This window comes from Gavialis gangeticus, unplaced genomic scaffold (assembly GCF_001723915.1).
Source record: "Gavialis gangeticus isolate Ggan-Ray unplaced genomic scaffold, GavGan_comp1, whole genome shotgun sequence".
Taxonomy (NCBI): Eukaryota; Metazoa; Chordata; order Crocodylia; family Gavialidae; genus Gavialis; species Gavialis gangeticus.
The window spans coordinates 162,589,948-162,602,376 of NW_017728992.1; the positions used below are offsets into that span (position 1 = coordinate 162,589,948).

The 12,429-nt window shown below is 42.9% G+C and overlaps 1 protein-coding gene and 1 long non-coding RNA gene across 4 annotated transcripts in view; one reads left to right on the forward strand and one right to left on the reverse strand.

The window, feature by feature from the left end:
* GRHL2 (grainyhead like transcription factor 2) overlaps positions 1 to 12,429 on the forward strand; it is a 149,861-nt gene that overhangs the window by 107,666 nt on the left and 29,766 nt on the right. For 2 of the 3 annotated variants that reach the window (XM_019528021.1, XM_019528023.1), the window contains exons 10-13: positions 2,802 to 2,889; positions 2,977 to 3,116; positions 6,224 to 6,255; positions 9,913 to 10,007. In XM_019528021.1, coding sequence (XP_019383566.1) covers positions 2,802 to 2,889; positions 2,977 to 3,116; positions 6,224 to 6,255; positions 9,913 to 10,007 — 355 coding nt within the window. The remainder of the gene's footprint in view (positions 1 to 2,801; positions 2,890 to 2,976; positions 3,117 to 6,223; positions 6,256 to 9,912; positions 10,008 to 12,429) is intronic. The other variant, XM_019528022.1, reaches the window with a different exon arrangement.
* Positions 1 to 12,429, reverse strand: part of LOC109305106 — a 25,030-nt gene that overhangs the window by 5,419 nt on the left and 7,182 nt on the right. The gene's annotated exons all lie outside the window — the stretch shown is intronic.

The following is a 12,429-nucleotide window of genomic DNA, read 5'->3' on the forward strand; positions in this document are numbered from 1 at the left end:
AGCTCTGCCCCAGCTGTTGTCACCACTACAAGGAGCCAGCATAGAGCTGCAGTCCTCTGCCTGCACACCCCTGCCTGGAAAGTATAGGCTGCAAATTGTGGCTCTGCCCTGGCTCTGGATCATGTTGTGACCACTGCAAGATCCCAGCCAGCCCTAGAGCAACTATCTACAGTGCTGTGCGCCCTGCCAGTGCTGCTGGGGCTGGTCTCCACAGAAACCCTGGCCCTGCACTATCACAGCAGGGCAGCTGCTGGGGTCTCCATGGAAACCGGCCCCAGCTATGTGGGCAGGGGCTGCTGGGAAATGGAGTCGGGCTGCTGGCTAGATTCTCCATTTTGCCTACCCCTGATTTAAATAAATGGCAACAAGTAAATGCAAGATATCAGGAATGGAGTCTCTATCTGAGATTTGCTTCTGTCCTTTTGGGTTTTGGATGTCTTTGGAAGTGGTAATATGGAAAGTGGTGAAACCAATAGCATTTGGCTTTAGTGAAGAAAGACAACACAGAAGACTAGGATCAGTTTTTTTGCCCCCAGAAAATACTGGAAGAAAGCAATAAAATGCATGTACATAGTAATATGAGAAATATTCAGCAAGTAATGAGGGAAATCTCTCTCTCTCAAACAGAATTAACACCAATTGCAGTGTTCTCTGGTGAAAATACATACACCTGAATTAAAATGACTTGTCCTGTACTTAAGCCAGCTGATATGGAGGCAGTACAGAATTTTTAATATACATGGTGAGATTCCATTGAAATCAATGGAATTACTCTGGATTTAAATTTTTTAACTGAAGTCAGGATTTTCCCTTGATGCTGTCAGTCAAACAGTGATGCTGCAGCAGAACCTAGAAAGCAGAGTCGTCATAGAATCATAAGAGTAGGGTCGGAAGGGACCTTGTAGATCTTCAAGTCTGACCCCCTGCCTGGGCAGGAGAAAAACTGGGCTCAAATGACTCTGGCCAGGTAGGCATCAAGCCTTTTTTTAAAGACCCCCAGGGTAGGAGCCAGCACCACTTCCCTTGGAAGTTGGTTCCAGATCCTAGCTGCCCTAACTGTGAAATCGTTCTTACGGATGTCTAATCTAAACCTCCTCTCCAACAACTTGTGGCCATTATTCCTTGTTATGCCAGAGGGCGGTAGGGGAAACAAGGTCTCTCCCAGACCGTTCTGGTCCCCCCTAGTGAGTTTATAGATGGTCACCAGGTCCCCCCTCAGAACTTCTCTTGTGAAGGCTGAACAGGGTCAGGTCCCACAGTCTGTCGTTGTAGAGTCACCGAATGCTAACAGGTATTGCAATTACAGTGAGCACAAAGTGAAGATCTATTTTAAACCCTAGCTAACTGGAAAGCCAGGAGGACATTTTGACTCTGTATGAGGAAGTTACACTCTCCTACTATTCCTTTCAATATGTTTACAGATTGTGCAACTAATTTTAAAGGAGAGAGTACTGTATAATGCTATCAGCCAGAGTTTTCTCTGCTCCTAATTGCACCTGTGTAAGCCTAGAGTAACTCTTACTGGTTTCATTGAAATTACTTTGAATTTACATCATCTAAGTACGAACAGTGCAAGTTCCAGAAGAAAGAGTGTATAGAACTGACTTGATAATAGTGACACTGTTTTCACAGGATGACACTCTTGACAGAAAAATGTCCTTTTTTCTTTTAACAAGAAAAATTGCAAGGATGAAAAAAGTAAACAGCCTGTTTTGTTAGAGTGTCATCTTAATCCAATATAATTTATATGCATAATTATAAAGAGGGTGGGACAGTCCTACTGTGATTGAGGTCAGTGGGGGTAGGATCAGAACCTAGCTCAGGGTCAGATTTTACTGTTCTAAGTGTTGATTTTTTTCAAGGATAAATAAGTTCATCCCGCCAAGTGGATATTACTCCCATTGCACTTAGGAGCAGCATCATTTATGTGTTGGGTTAGTCTAAAAATTGTTTTCAGCCTCCTTTCCATTCTTTTCTCTTAATTCCTTTCATTTTGGATAAGCATGTGTGAATTTTATTGGCTTCAAGTGAATATTTTTGGCTTTAGAAAAATAAAAGAAACTTATTTTTAGGTTGAAAAACTTGGGGCATTTTATACTGAACACTGACTGCCTTGGGGTATATGAATTTGTAATATGCTCAATAGAATGCCTATATTATTTGTACAATATATTAGAACAGCTTCAAAGGAGGTTTTGCTACTTAGCATCAAATTGCATGTTTTGTTTTCTAAACTCCTTGGAGGGTATTTGTAAAGCAGAGCGCAGTGACTGCTAAGGAGCACTTAGGGCCTCTTGGGTCAACACTAGCCGTTTAAAAAGTCTCTTAAGTACTTCCCTGTATTTTAAATGTCTATAACTTTGTTTATGTGCTTGAAAGGTATGGCTTTGTACACTCCTAGGGGGGCTGGGCTATGTTAGCACTCTCACCATTTCTAGTAGTTAATTCTCCCAAAGTCCTTGTCTTCAGTCAATCTCAGAATGCTTTTCAGAGCTATCAGAAACAGAGCTTACCTTGGCTAGCAAAGGTATAGGAGATGTTAAAAAGAAGTTCAATGAAAGCAAGGTTTAACAGACTGTCAGGTCCTTTAGACTTCTCAGTATAACAGTGGAGTGTCCACAAACAGGAAAATGATACAGTTGACTGTGGTACTCAGGTTGATTTGTAGAGAACTCTGCATGCATTTCTAATGCACCCATTGCTCTGGTGTGTAGACACCATATACTGTACAGGAATGCAACAGTTCAGTTAGTTGCAACTTGGGATAATATTGGATTTTCTGTTCTTTTTTTTTGTATCAGGGAGCAGAGAGAAAAATTCGTGATGAAGAGAGGAAGCAAAACCGAAAGAAAGGGAAAGGCCAAACAGCACAAGGCCCATGCAATAACTGTGAGTAAGACAAGGTCCTTCCAGATTAGACCACCTTGTGTTTATTAAGCTACCAATCATAACACCATTGCCTTGTGATCCCATTAGCAGCTGAAGGGAAATTGACTGCTATCCCTCTGCAAAAAAAGAGCGACATCACCTACTTCAAAACAATGACTGACCTGGATTCCCAGCCAGTTCTCTTCATACCAGATGTTCACTTTGGAAACCTACAAAGGACTGGACAGGTAGGTGTCAACAATGAAAGTACAGGTGTCTGACAGCAATCCAGCTGCATATGCTGTATGCTTCATGGAATCAAAGCAGAATTTCTGGTGGCTGTTTTTTTATTTTTTAACCATCTTGGTGTTTTTTGTATGTTTGTTTGTTTAACTCTAAACATTGCTCTTAGCTAGCCCAGTAGGAAAGTGAACAAGTTGGACCTCAGAGAGAAGCTTTCCTAGTTCTGCATGGGAGGAAAGGAGTTAATTCAGTAAATATGAGGGGATTAAATAATTAGGACCTTGAAAGTAGGAGTTGATCTGTGACACAGATGAACAATCCTTTTCTTTTCATTAGGTTTCTGGGATAAAGTGCCACCTTGTGGTAGAAGGAACAGCCACCCACGTGATGATTTAAAACAAAGGACTCTAAGATAGTGGCAAATATAATCAAACTTTAACTTTCTGAGCTGTTTCCATGAGGAGAAAACTCCCTATTTTCCATTAGACAGACCCCTGGATGGGGTGGTTTACTCAGGGATGATCTTGCCTTGAGGAAGGGGCTGGACTAGATGGCCTTATAATGTCCCTTCCAGCCCTACCTTCCTATCATCCTATGATTTTATAGCTCAAGTGTCAGTCACCTAGGTATCTATAGTTCCTTGAAGAATTTTGCACTCTAAAATGCAGATAGTAATTCTGAAGATAGGTATCATTGCTTCTAGTATTCATGATCATACTTCCTTATTTCTAAGATCTGTGAACTGAATATGGCAGAGTCTTTGCTAGCTTCATCACTTTGTAACTTCTCAGAAAAGCTGCAAATCTTGATTATAAATCCATCAGTAGCTTTTTCCTAAGCATGAATACATTAACTGTGCACCCTTGTAGGAAATGGAGCATTGCTTGTGTTTGTGTGTGTATATCAAGACAAAGATGTGGAGTCACCAAATTTCTCTGTAGAAACATGTTCTTCTCACTACAGGTGTAAAAGTAACAGATTAAACTGGCATTGAGGATGAGTTTATTGTTAAGTTTTAGAGCAGTTAGAAAAGCAAAAGCACATAGACCTTAGACATTGTAATCACTAAAATTAGTCTCCAGCACTAGAAAGGCTCCCAGTTGCATATGAGCAGTAGGTGCCTTCTCTCAAGTGTGAATGTGTATTTACATTAAAGGAAAAGGTAGAATCGTTCCCTCGTACATGGTAATCTTGTCAATAGTGTTCTCAGCTAAATAGAATATATCTCTGTTTTGTTTGCAAGCTCATAGGCAATATGCAAACCTATCTGCTGTACTGTTGTATATGTTGGTATCTTGGTACCATGAGTAGCCGCCTTCTCCTGTTGTTTTGTATTGCTCAGAAGTAGGTATTGCTTACTTTCAAAACATGTTATGATGATATTTTATAGATGTGCAACACCTTCCATCTGAAGAGCTTGTACTGCTTTGCCACATTGAATTTAGTTCTTTGAGGCAGGATGAGTGGTACTATTCTCTTTGAACAAGCACAGTCTTACAAGGTGCTCAGTGCCACTAGTGCCCAGTGAAGCTCCTTGCTCTAGACCATGGGTTCTTAACCTTTTTTGTGCCATGGACCCCTTTGGCAGTCTGGTGAAGCCTATGGACCCCTTCTCAGAATAATGAGCGTCTGTAGACAGGAAGACTGCAATCACGTGCCATCTAGCGGTGGGTCTAATAACTACCGTAATTTCAAAGTAGTGATGAGCGTAAACGAGATATCTGCAGCAACTGTAATGTGATATGAAAATATCTGTGATTTCTATTGGTGACAAAGTCACAGGTACTGCTAATACTACTGTGGTTTGTTGCCTACATTCATAATTGAAGGAAAAGCTAAATTTCAGTTAGAGGTTAGTGAAAATAAAGATGTAATTTTTTTCCCATCTAAGTTCACGGACCCCCTGAAATCTGTCCACAGACCCCTTGGGGGTCTGTGGACCCCAGGTTAAGAATCCCTGCTCTAGGCTTTCAGACACTTGTCCAGGAAGTCTATGAGATTAGAACATGTGGTTTTAGTTCTGGGCCGCAACTCCCAAATGTTCTACACCACTGGTTCTCAAACTTTTTTGTACCAGAACCCATTTCATAAATATCAATGGTCAGTCCTGCCCTTCACTCCTGAGCCACTGCACTCTGCCCCCAGATCTAAGCCCCCAAGTATATGGGGAAGGGAGGGTGTGTGTGGGGTCTGAGGGGCCCCAAGCAGCCCCTTGTAGTCTGGAAAAGAGAAAAGCTACAGTTTCCCTCATTGTTCTCCTTTTAAAGGAGACTCCATTTTTATAGTTTGTTCACAACTCTTTCATATATTCTTGCAACCCACTTTTGGGTCAGGACCCATGTGTTGAGATATGCTGTTCTACATGAATCCAGCAGCAGGGCACTCATACTGGTCAGTAAATAAGTCTGTTTTTTCACATGAGTGTTGGGAGGACTGTGACAGTCCAAGTATTTTGTAAAGCATTTTGAAGGTGGGGGCATTATGTGAGTACTGAGTATATCTGTATACTTCTGTTGCAGAATGTGGGCTAGATCCTTTGCTAGTTTAAAAATAAATAAATAAATAAATTGCTCCAGTGAATTCAAACTATGCAGATTTACATGCGATTGGGATCTGGCCTTGTGTCTGTTTCCAGTATACGCTATATACAAATATGTATCATTTATACTGATACCAAACTACATTTCCAATAGAACTTTAGTTGTGTATTAGTCTTTATATTATAATTAGATTGCTCAACTTTTAAATATGCAAAAAAGTGTGTGACTCTTGTGGCTTAAATCCACATTAGGTTAATTGAAGCAAGCAGTAATCCAATTGACAGGATTGTTACAGCTTTCTAATGATTGAAAGAGTGATATAAACCAGATTGGGTTATGAGTTTTGTCACAGTGCTTTAATACACTTCCATTAGGAAATATGCATCACTAGTTGTTCTAAGCTACATTTTGTTCAGATCACAATAAGGAGCCTACATGTTTGTTTTCTAAAATGAAAAATATTTAACAGCTGCAAAATTGCAGATTGGGTGTTGATTTTTCTTTCTGTTTGAACTTTTTACAGAGCAGTTATGTGCTGAACCAATACATTTGTTCTCTTTCCACCCCTACAGGTTTACTATAACACAGATGATGAAAGAGAAGGGTAAGACATTTACTACTTCATGGCTTTTGCAATCTAGAAGTCCAAACCTTTAGAAATCAGGCACAGGAACAGAGTCAAATAAACTGAACCTGTTTTCTCTCAGGTCTGTGTTTATAACTTTTTGAATTAAGAGAGGGAAATTTCTTTTATATTGGCATTTGTTCTCTTCCACATGGGTTGGCTTCTATTTATACGTTTGTTTTTACGGTCCATAACAAAAGAGTTCATTAAGCACCTTCGGTCAACATTGGACCAATAAAACATTTGATCATAAGATAAAATAATATTTTTCGTTTTTTTTTTAAGTGGTTTCATATCAAGAATCCCAAACTACTATAAAAATAATGGCTCATTCCACCTGTTCCAAAAATACATTTCGCTTCAAGAGAGCAATCCTCTTCTGCCCTGCAGAGGCGCATAGCTCTCCCATTTAGGCAATGAACACATTTATGTGACTCAAGAGCACGTAAGCACTAAACAAGGAGTCAACTACTGGGGGCCAGTAGAAAATGCTAAATAGGGGGAGAGTGTGATCATCATCTCAGGTTTCCTCTATGCTGGCAAGTTGAAAAATTAGTGCCTGCAGGTCCAGCCAGGACCAGTAATCAGCTGATTATCAGTTCTGTCCTGAGACCACACCAGGGACTTGAATCGGCTCTGATGCTATCTGGTCTGGTGCTGACAATCAGCTGATTGATTGTCATGCAAATCCCCAGTGCAGTGAGCTAGCAATCAGTTGATTATTGGACCTGACTGGGGCTGTCCAGGCCCAGCCAACAGTCAGCTGATTGTCAGAATGCTGCACCCAACAGCTCTGGCCAGGTTGTTCAGTGTAGGAGTTCAGAGCCTCTGGATGGAAGTCAGGGAGGCCAATGGCTTCCCCTGTTGGGGACTTTAAAGTCTGCCAGGGGCCTCTGATCCCCCACTCCTGGCCAGAGCTTCTGGGCTTGGTGTTTAAAATCCCTTGTGGTAAAGCCTGGGAAAGCTGTCTCTGCACTTTTTAAAACTCTCTGGGAGCCAGAGCCAAGAGGCCTCTTCCCGCTGGGTCTGAGCACTGAGGAAATTGTAAAAAAGCATGGCTACAGCCAAGCTGCACAGGAAGGTGGGGGTGCTGGAAGCTCCTGGTTCCCTAGCTGTCTGCACACCACACCATGGAGGGGTGCCTACATTTGTGGAACAGAACTTCCAGCTCCCCAGTTGCTGCTTCCATGAGCACCCCAGAAACTTAAAAGAACAGGTGTGCAGCTGGAGCTCCAAGCTGTATACCCACATTTTAAAGGTCAGGAGCACAGTGGTCTTGAGATGGGGGGAAATGCTCCCTGATGTCAGGCTCACAGAGCTCCTCTCCACCCCTCATCTGCCTCCAGGGATTGGACAGGGACGCTGGGTCCGGGACCTGGTGCTGCCCCCAGCCCAGTCCTACTGATCAGATAGGGGGTGGCTGTGCTTTCACCCATGGATATGCCCCATGACAAATCTTTGCACTCAGCTGAGTGGGGTATGTCATGGGTGGGCCCTGACATGCTACATGTTTAGTTTAAGGCATGATCCAGGTGAACTACAAAGATGTGGGATGTGGACAACATGGAGAGGGTCCAGAGGAGGGCCACCTGCATGATCCGGAGACAACAGGGCAGACCCTACAGTGAGAGACTGTGGGACCTGAACCTATTCAGCCTCCACAAGAGAAGGCTGAGGGGGGACCTGGTGACCGTCTATAAATTCACTAGGGGGGACCAGAAGGGTTTGGGGGAGACGCTGTTTCCCCTAGCGCCTGCTGGCATAACAAGGAGTAATGGGCACAAGTTGATGGAGAGGAGGTATAGATTGGACATCCGCAAAAACTACTTCACAGTTAGGGCGGCTAGGAGCTGGAACCAACTTCCAAGGGAAGTGGTGCTGGCCCCTACCCTGGGGGTCTTTAAGAAGAGGCTGGATGCCTTCCTTCGTGGGCTCATGTGAGTCCCGTTTCTTGTTTTGGGGTGTTTTTGTTCTCCCGCCCTGGTGGGGGGTCGGGCTAGAAGATCTACTAGGTCCCTTCCGACCCTTAATCTATGAAACTATGTTACATGTTATATATGCAGACAGGGTTCTTTGGGTAGGTGTGATATCTTTTTATTAGATCAACTTAATAGCTGGAAAAATTGTTTTTTACAAGCTTTTGGGCACAAACACCCTTCTTCCAGCATAAGGAGAGTCTTTATGCCTAAAGAAGGGTGTTTGTGCCCAAAAGTTTGCAAAGAACAATTTTTTCAACTATTTAGTTGATCTAATAAAAGTTATCACATCTACCCAAAGAACCCTGTCTGCCTATGTCCTTAGACCAACACGGCTACAAGCAACAACCCTAAAACATGTTATATATAGAATATCTTCATGGTCTCTTGTTATATTATCGTGCCATTATTGGTTTTAATGTGTGACCAGGTAACTATTTATGGCGTGATTAACACCTTAATCAGGTTCTAAACATAATGTATGATGAGGCCCTTAGTTTTAGAATTGGGATTGAGATCTGGTCCTATGCATCTAGGAATTGCTTAACTCAACCCTGAAATGCAGGCAGCCTCTACATGGAATACAAAACCTGAGAGAGAGTCTGTAGTAGGTTCTGGAGGAGGGGAAGAATAGGAGTATTGGGAAATCCTTGAAATTGGGATGAAGGAGAGGGTGGTGCCCTTATACAGTGAGCTTAGGGTAGAGGTTCCCAATCACTGGGCCATGAAGGGTTGACTGCACAAGACTGTCTGCCCACCCGGACAAGTGGCTTCTGCCATTGGCGGTCACATGCAGGGTTAAAGCTGGGCAGTGGGGCAGCCCCAGCAGAGAGGCAGCCGGCTCTGTGCGCCTCATCCCACGCTCGTGATGGTCTGCAGTATAAAAAAGGTTGGGAACCACTGGCTTAGGGGATGAATGGAGGAATGAGAGGAGCACCAGGTGATTGCAGTGTGTTTTGCCGACAAATAAAATATATGACACTTTAGTTTTCTGAGAAGCTTGATCACAGAGGCCAGCATTGTCAAACCTGGAGAACTGGGGGCCTGGTGGGGAGAGATTGTGGGTGGGTACAGTGGTGCAGTTGCATCCTCCTTTGATTCCTAAGCACTGCTACCCAACTCCAGGGATTACCATGGTGGGCAGATGTAAAATGCATACATAGCTCTGCGGTCAATGTATCCCAACCACCAAACTCCTATGGCCATATTTTTGACTTCATGAGTCCTGAGATTCACCCCAGGGAGCTGGGCCTGATCTGCTGTTGGATATCCCTTCCAAACTTACACCTTAGTAACAGGCAAGCTTGCCAGCATTGCCTTGTTTTGTCTCTGACTCCACCTGAAGGAGTATCAGCAGCTAGGGGTGGTTTATCTCCTCACTTAGGTCTCTCTTTTTTTTTCTTCCATTCCCATATGTTTAAATGGACAGTGGCTTTAAGGCTTTACCAGTTATGTTTATCATTGCAACCATATTTTCCTGTCATCTGCCATTCTAAGCTTGGGTCACTTAGATAAGCATCAAGAGTTAAATCTGCAGTTTTTGCTCTGGTGTTAGAAAGCTGGTAGGAATCTTGCCAGAGTACAGAGTTGTATCTCACTGTTGGGTTCTCTTTTACTGTGGGAATAACTAGTGCAAAATGTCTATGTGGTTGTTTTCTAGGAGCAGCATCCTGGTTAAAAGGATGTTCCGGCCTGTGGAGGAGGAGTTTGGCCCATCACCTTTGAAACAAATGAAAGAAGAAGGACTGAAAAGAGGTAACAATTAATTCTCAAGAAAATAAATGCACTGGGTGCCATTTTCTAGGGCGAATTGGGAATTGCTTAGATTCGGGTGGGCAAAATGATGACCAGACTCCATTTCCGAGCAACCCCTGCCCATGCCACTCCAGCTGGTTTCCATGGAGACCCCAGGAGCAGTGGGGCTGTGACAGCCCTGCACTCCAAAAAGTCTCAATGAAGGATCAGCCTAAGGAACCCTTGGAAGGATGCACAGCTGGGCAGGGAGCCACTCTGAGACCGGGATCTTGCAGCGGTGACAGCACAGGCTGGAGCCAGGACAGCTGTGATCTGCTGCCTGCATGCCTTTGCACTTGTCATGGGTGCATATGGGTAGTGGATTGCAGCTCTGGACCATGCTGTCACTACTGCAGGATCCCAGAGCAGCTCTCCGCCTAGCCATGTACCCTGCCAGTGGCACTTGGGCTGGTCTCCTTGAAGACCCTTTGGAGCAGGGAGCCCCTGCTGCTCCTAGAGTCTCCACGGAGACCGGCCAGAACAGTGTGGCCAGGGGCTGCTGGGAAATCTGCCCACAGGCCAGACTTTGTCCACCCTTAAATGAAGTCAGTGGAGTTAGAGTGATGTTAAAATAGAGTAATTCAGGAAAAGGCTCAGGCCTATTGTTGTTATGCCTACAGTTTATACATGGGTATTTATTTGAAAGAGTGAATAGCAATCAGTAAACATACTCTAAAATTCACATTTTGCCTGCATCTTGAGATGGGGAAAGAAAAATGTGTCTGTAAAAAATCATAAAGTTTTCCAAAAGTTTTCCAGAAAGTTTTCCAAAGCTTTGAACCCCATGTGGAGGTCCAGAACAGTGCTGGTGAGAGAACCCTTACCACATAGGTTTCATTTTCACTCATCTTGGAAATTATTATTTTGGCCAGGTCTGGTAGCAAAAATGAGAACATATATTGGGTCAAATGCAGAGGTCTTTTCTCAGGTGGATTCCTATTGATTTCAGTGAGAGAATTGCCTGAGTAAAAGCTTAGCATGGAGTGCTGACCTGACAATTTAGCCCTATGACAGAATTAATCTTGGGAGACTTTTAACTTAATTATTCTTAGCTGGATTATATTCACATTTTTTGTACCTTCACAGAAATAACCTTTCATGTACTTACATTGGTTATCTGTCTTTACTGGCCACAGTGGTCATATACAATGGGCCCTGTGAAGCCTACAAGATGTTCAGGATGGAGGCTGGTGTTAGGTTAGGCTTAGTGAGAATTATATTTTTTAAATCATCTACATGAAAATGTGATGTGAGCTCCTGTAAAATACCAGTGTCTGACCAGCCAGACGCCTGTTCATATTTGTAGCATTTTCTCTATGTATTGTAAACTGAAGGGCCATCTACAAAGACTAGTCCCTTTCTCCTATTTGCTATGTCTAGCATTGAGTACTCAGCTAGTATTATGGCAATCTGCCATGTGAGAAATGTTTGCTTTGATTCCTTCAGTAATTTGATTAATTTATAATGTGTTTCAAGAAAATCACACATGCACACATGAAAGCCACTATTGGAAAGGTCAGAGATATTTCCCTCCTTCACTCCTGTGATGCGTTGTTTTAATACTGCCTGGATTCACAAACTATTTCAGGGTGAAGAATTCAAAACAAAAGATGTTTCAAAGGTGACAAAAATAAGTGGAATAATTAAATCCAGCATAGGCAATGAGCCAGGGAAACTACAGGAAGCACCATTCACATCCTTTTCCTGGCAGTTCTGCTTGTAATTTGGACTTTTCTGGCTGCAAGCCAGGCCTCTTCCAGCTTGACTTCCTGCTTTGGTGAACTTTCTTTCGCTAATGACCTAGCATTTGGGGTTGTGCTTGTGGAAGTTGTCGTAGTCATTGTAGTTGAAGGTAATCTTACCTAGGGGAAGAAGGAGGGGTTCACCTCAGTAAGTTGTTTGATAACACAACATGCTGCCATATTTTAGGACATATACTTGTCTTAGAACTTTTTCCCCCTATGTTATTTGTTCTATGCGCAGAACTGATCAAGTCCTGAACATAGGAGGAGATGGGGGTAGTTATAGTGTGTGCTGCAAATAGTATAATCCAAGATTTGGTCACTGGCAAGGCAAATATTATGTACTATTGTCTGAAATAAAACCAATGTGGAGTGCCATCATCATTAAAGTCCCTATTTAAAAGTCCCTACTCCTCAGAGTAATGTTTAATAGGACTTAAGTAGTGCCCAGAGTTTGTGCTGCCTACTGCAATGGGATCCATTTTGTCGACTGCCCATTTAGGGTGCTATGTGAGATGATTTCCATTAGAGCTAATTCCAGGACTGTCTAGTATGAGCAGAAATTCTAACAGGTACATTAAAAAATATCAAATGAAAAGGTATCAATGCTCGTAGCATGGGGAACAAACTGGAGGAACTCG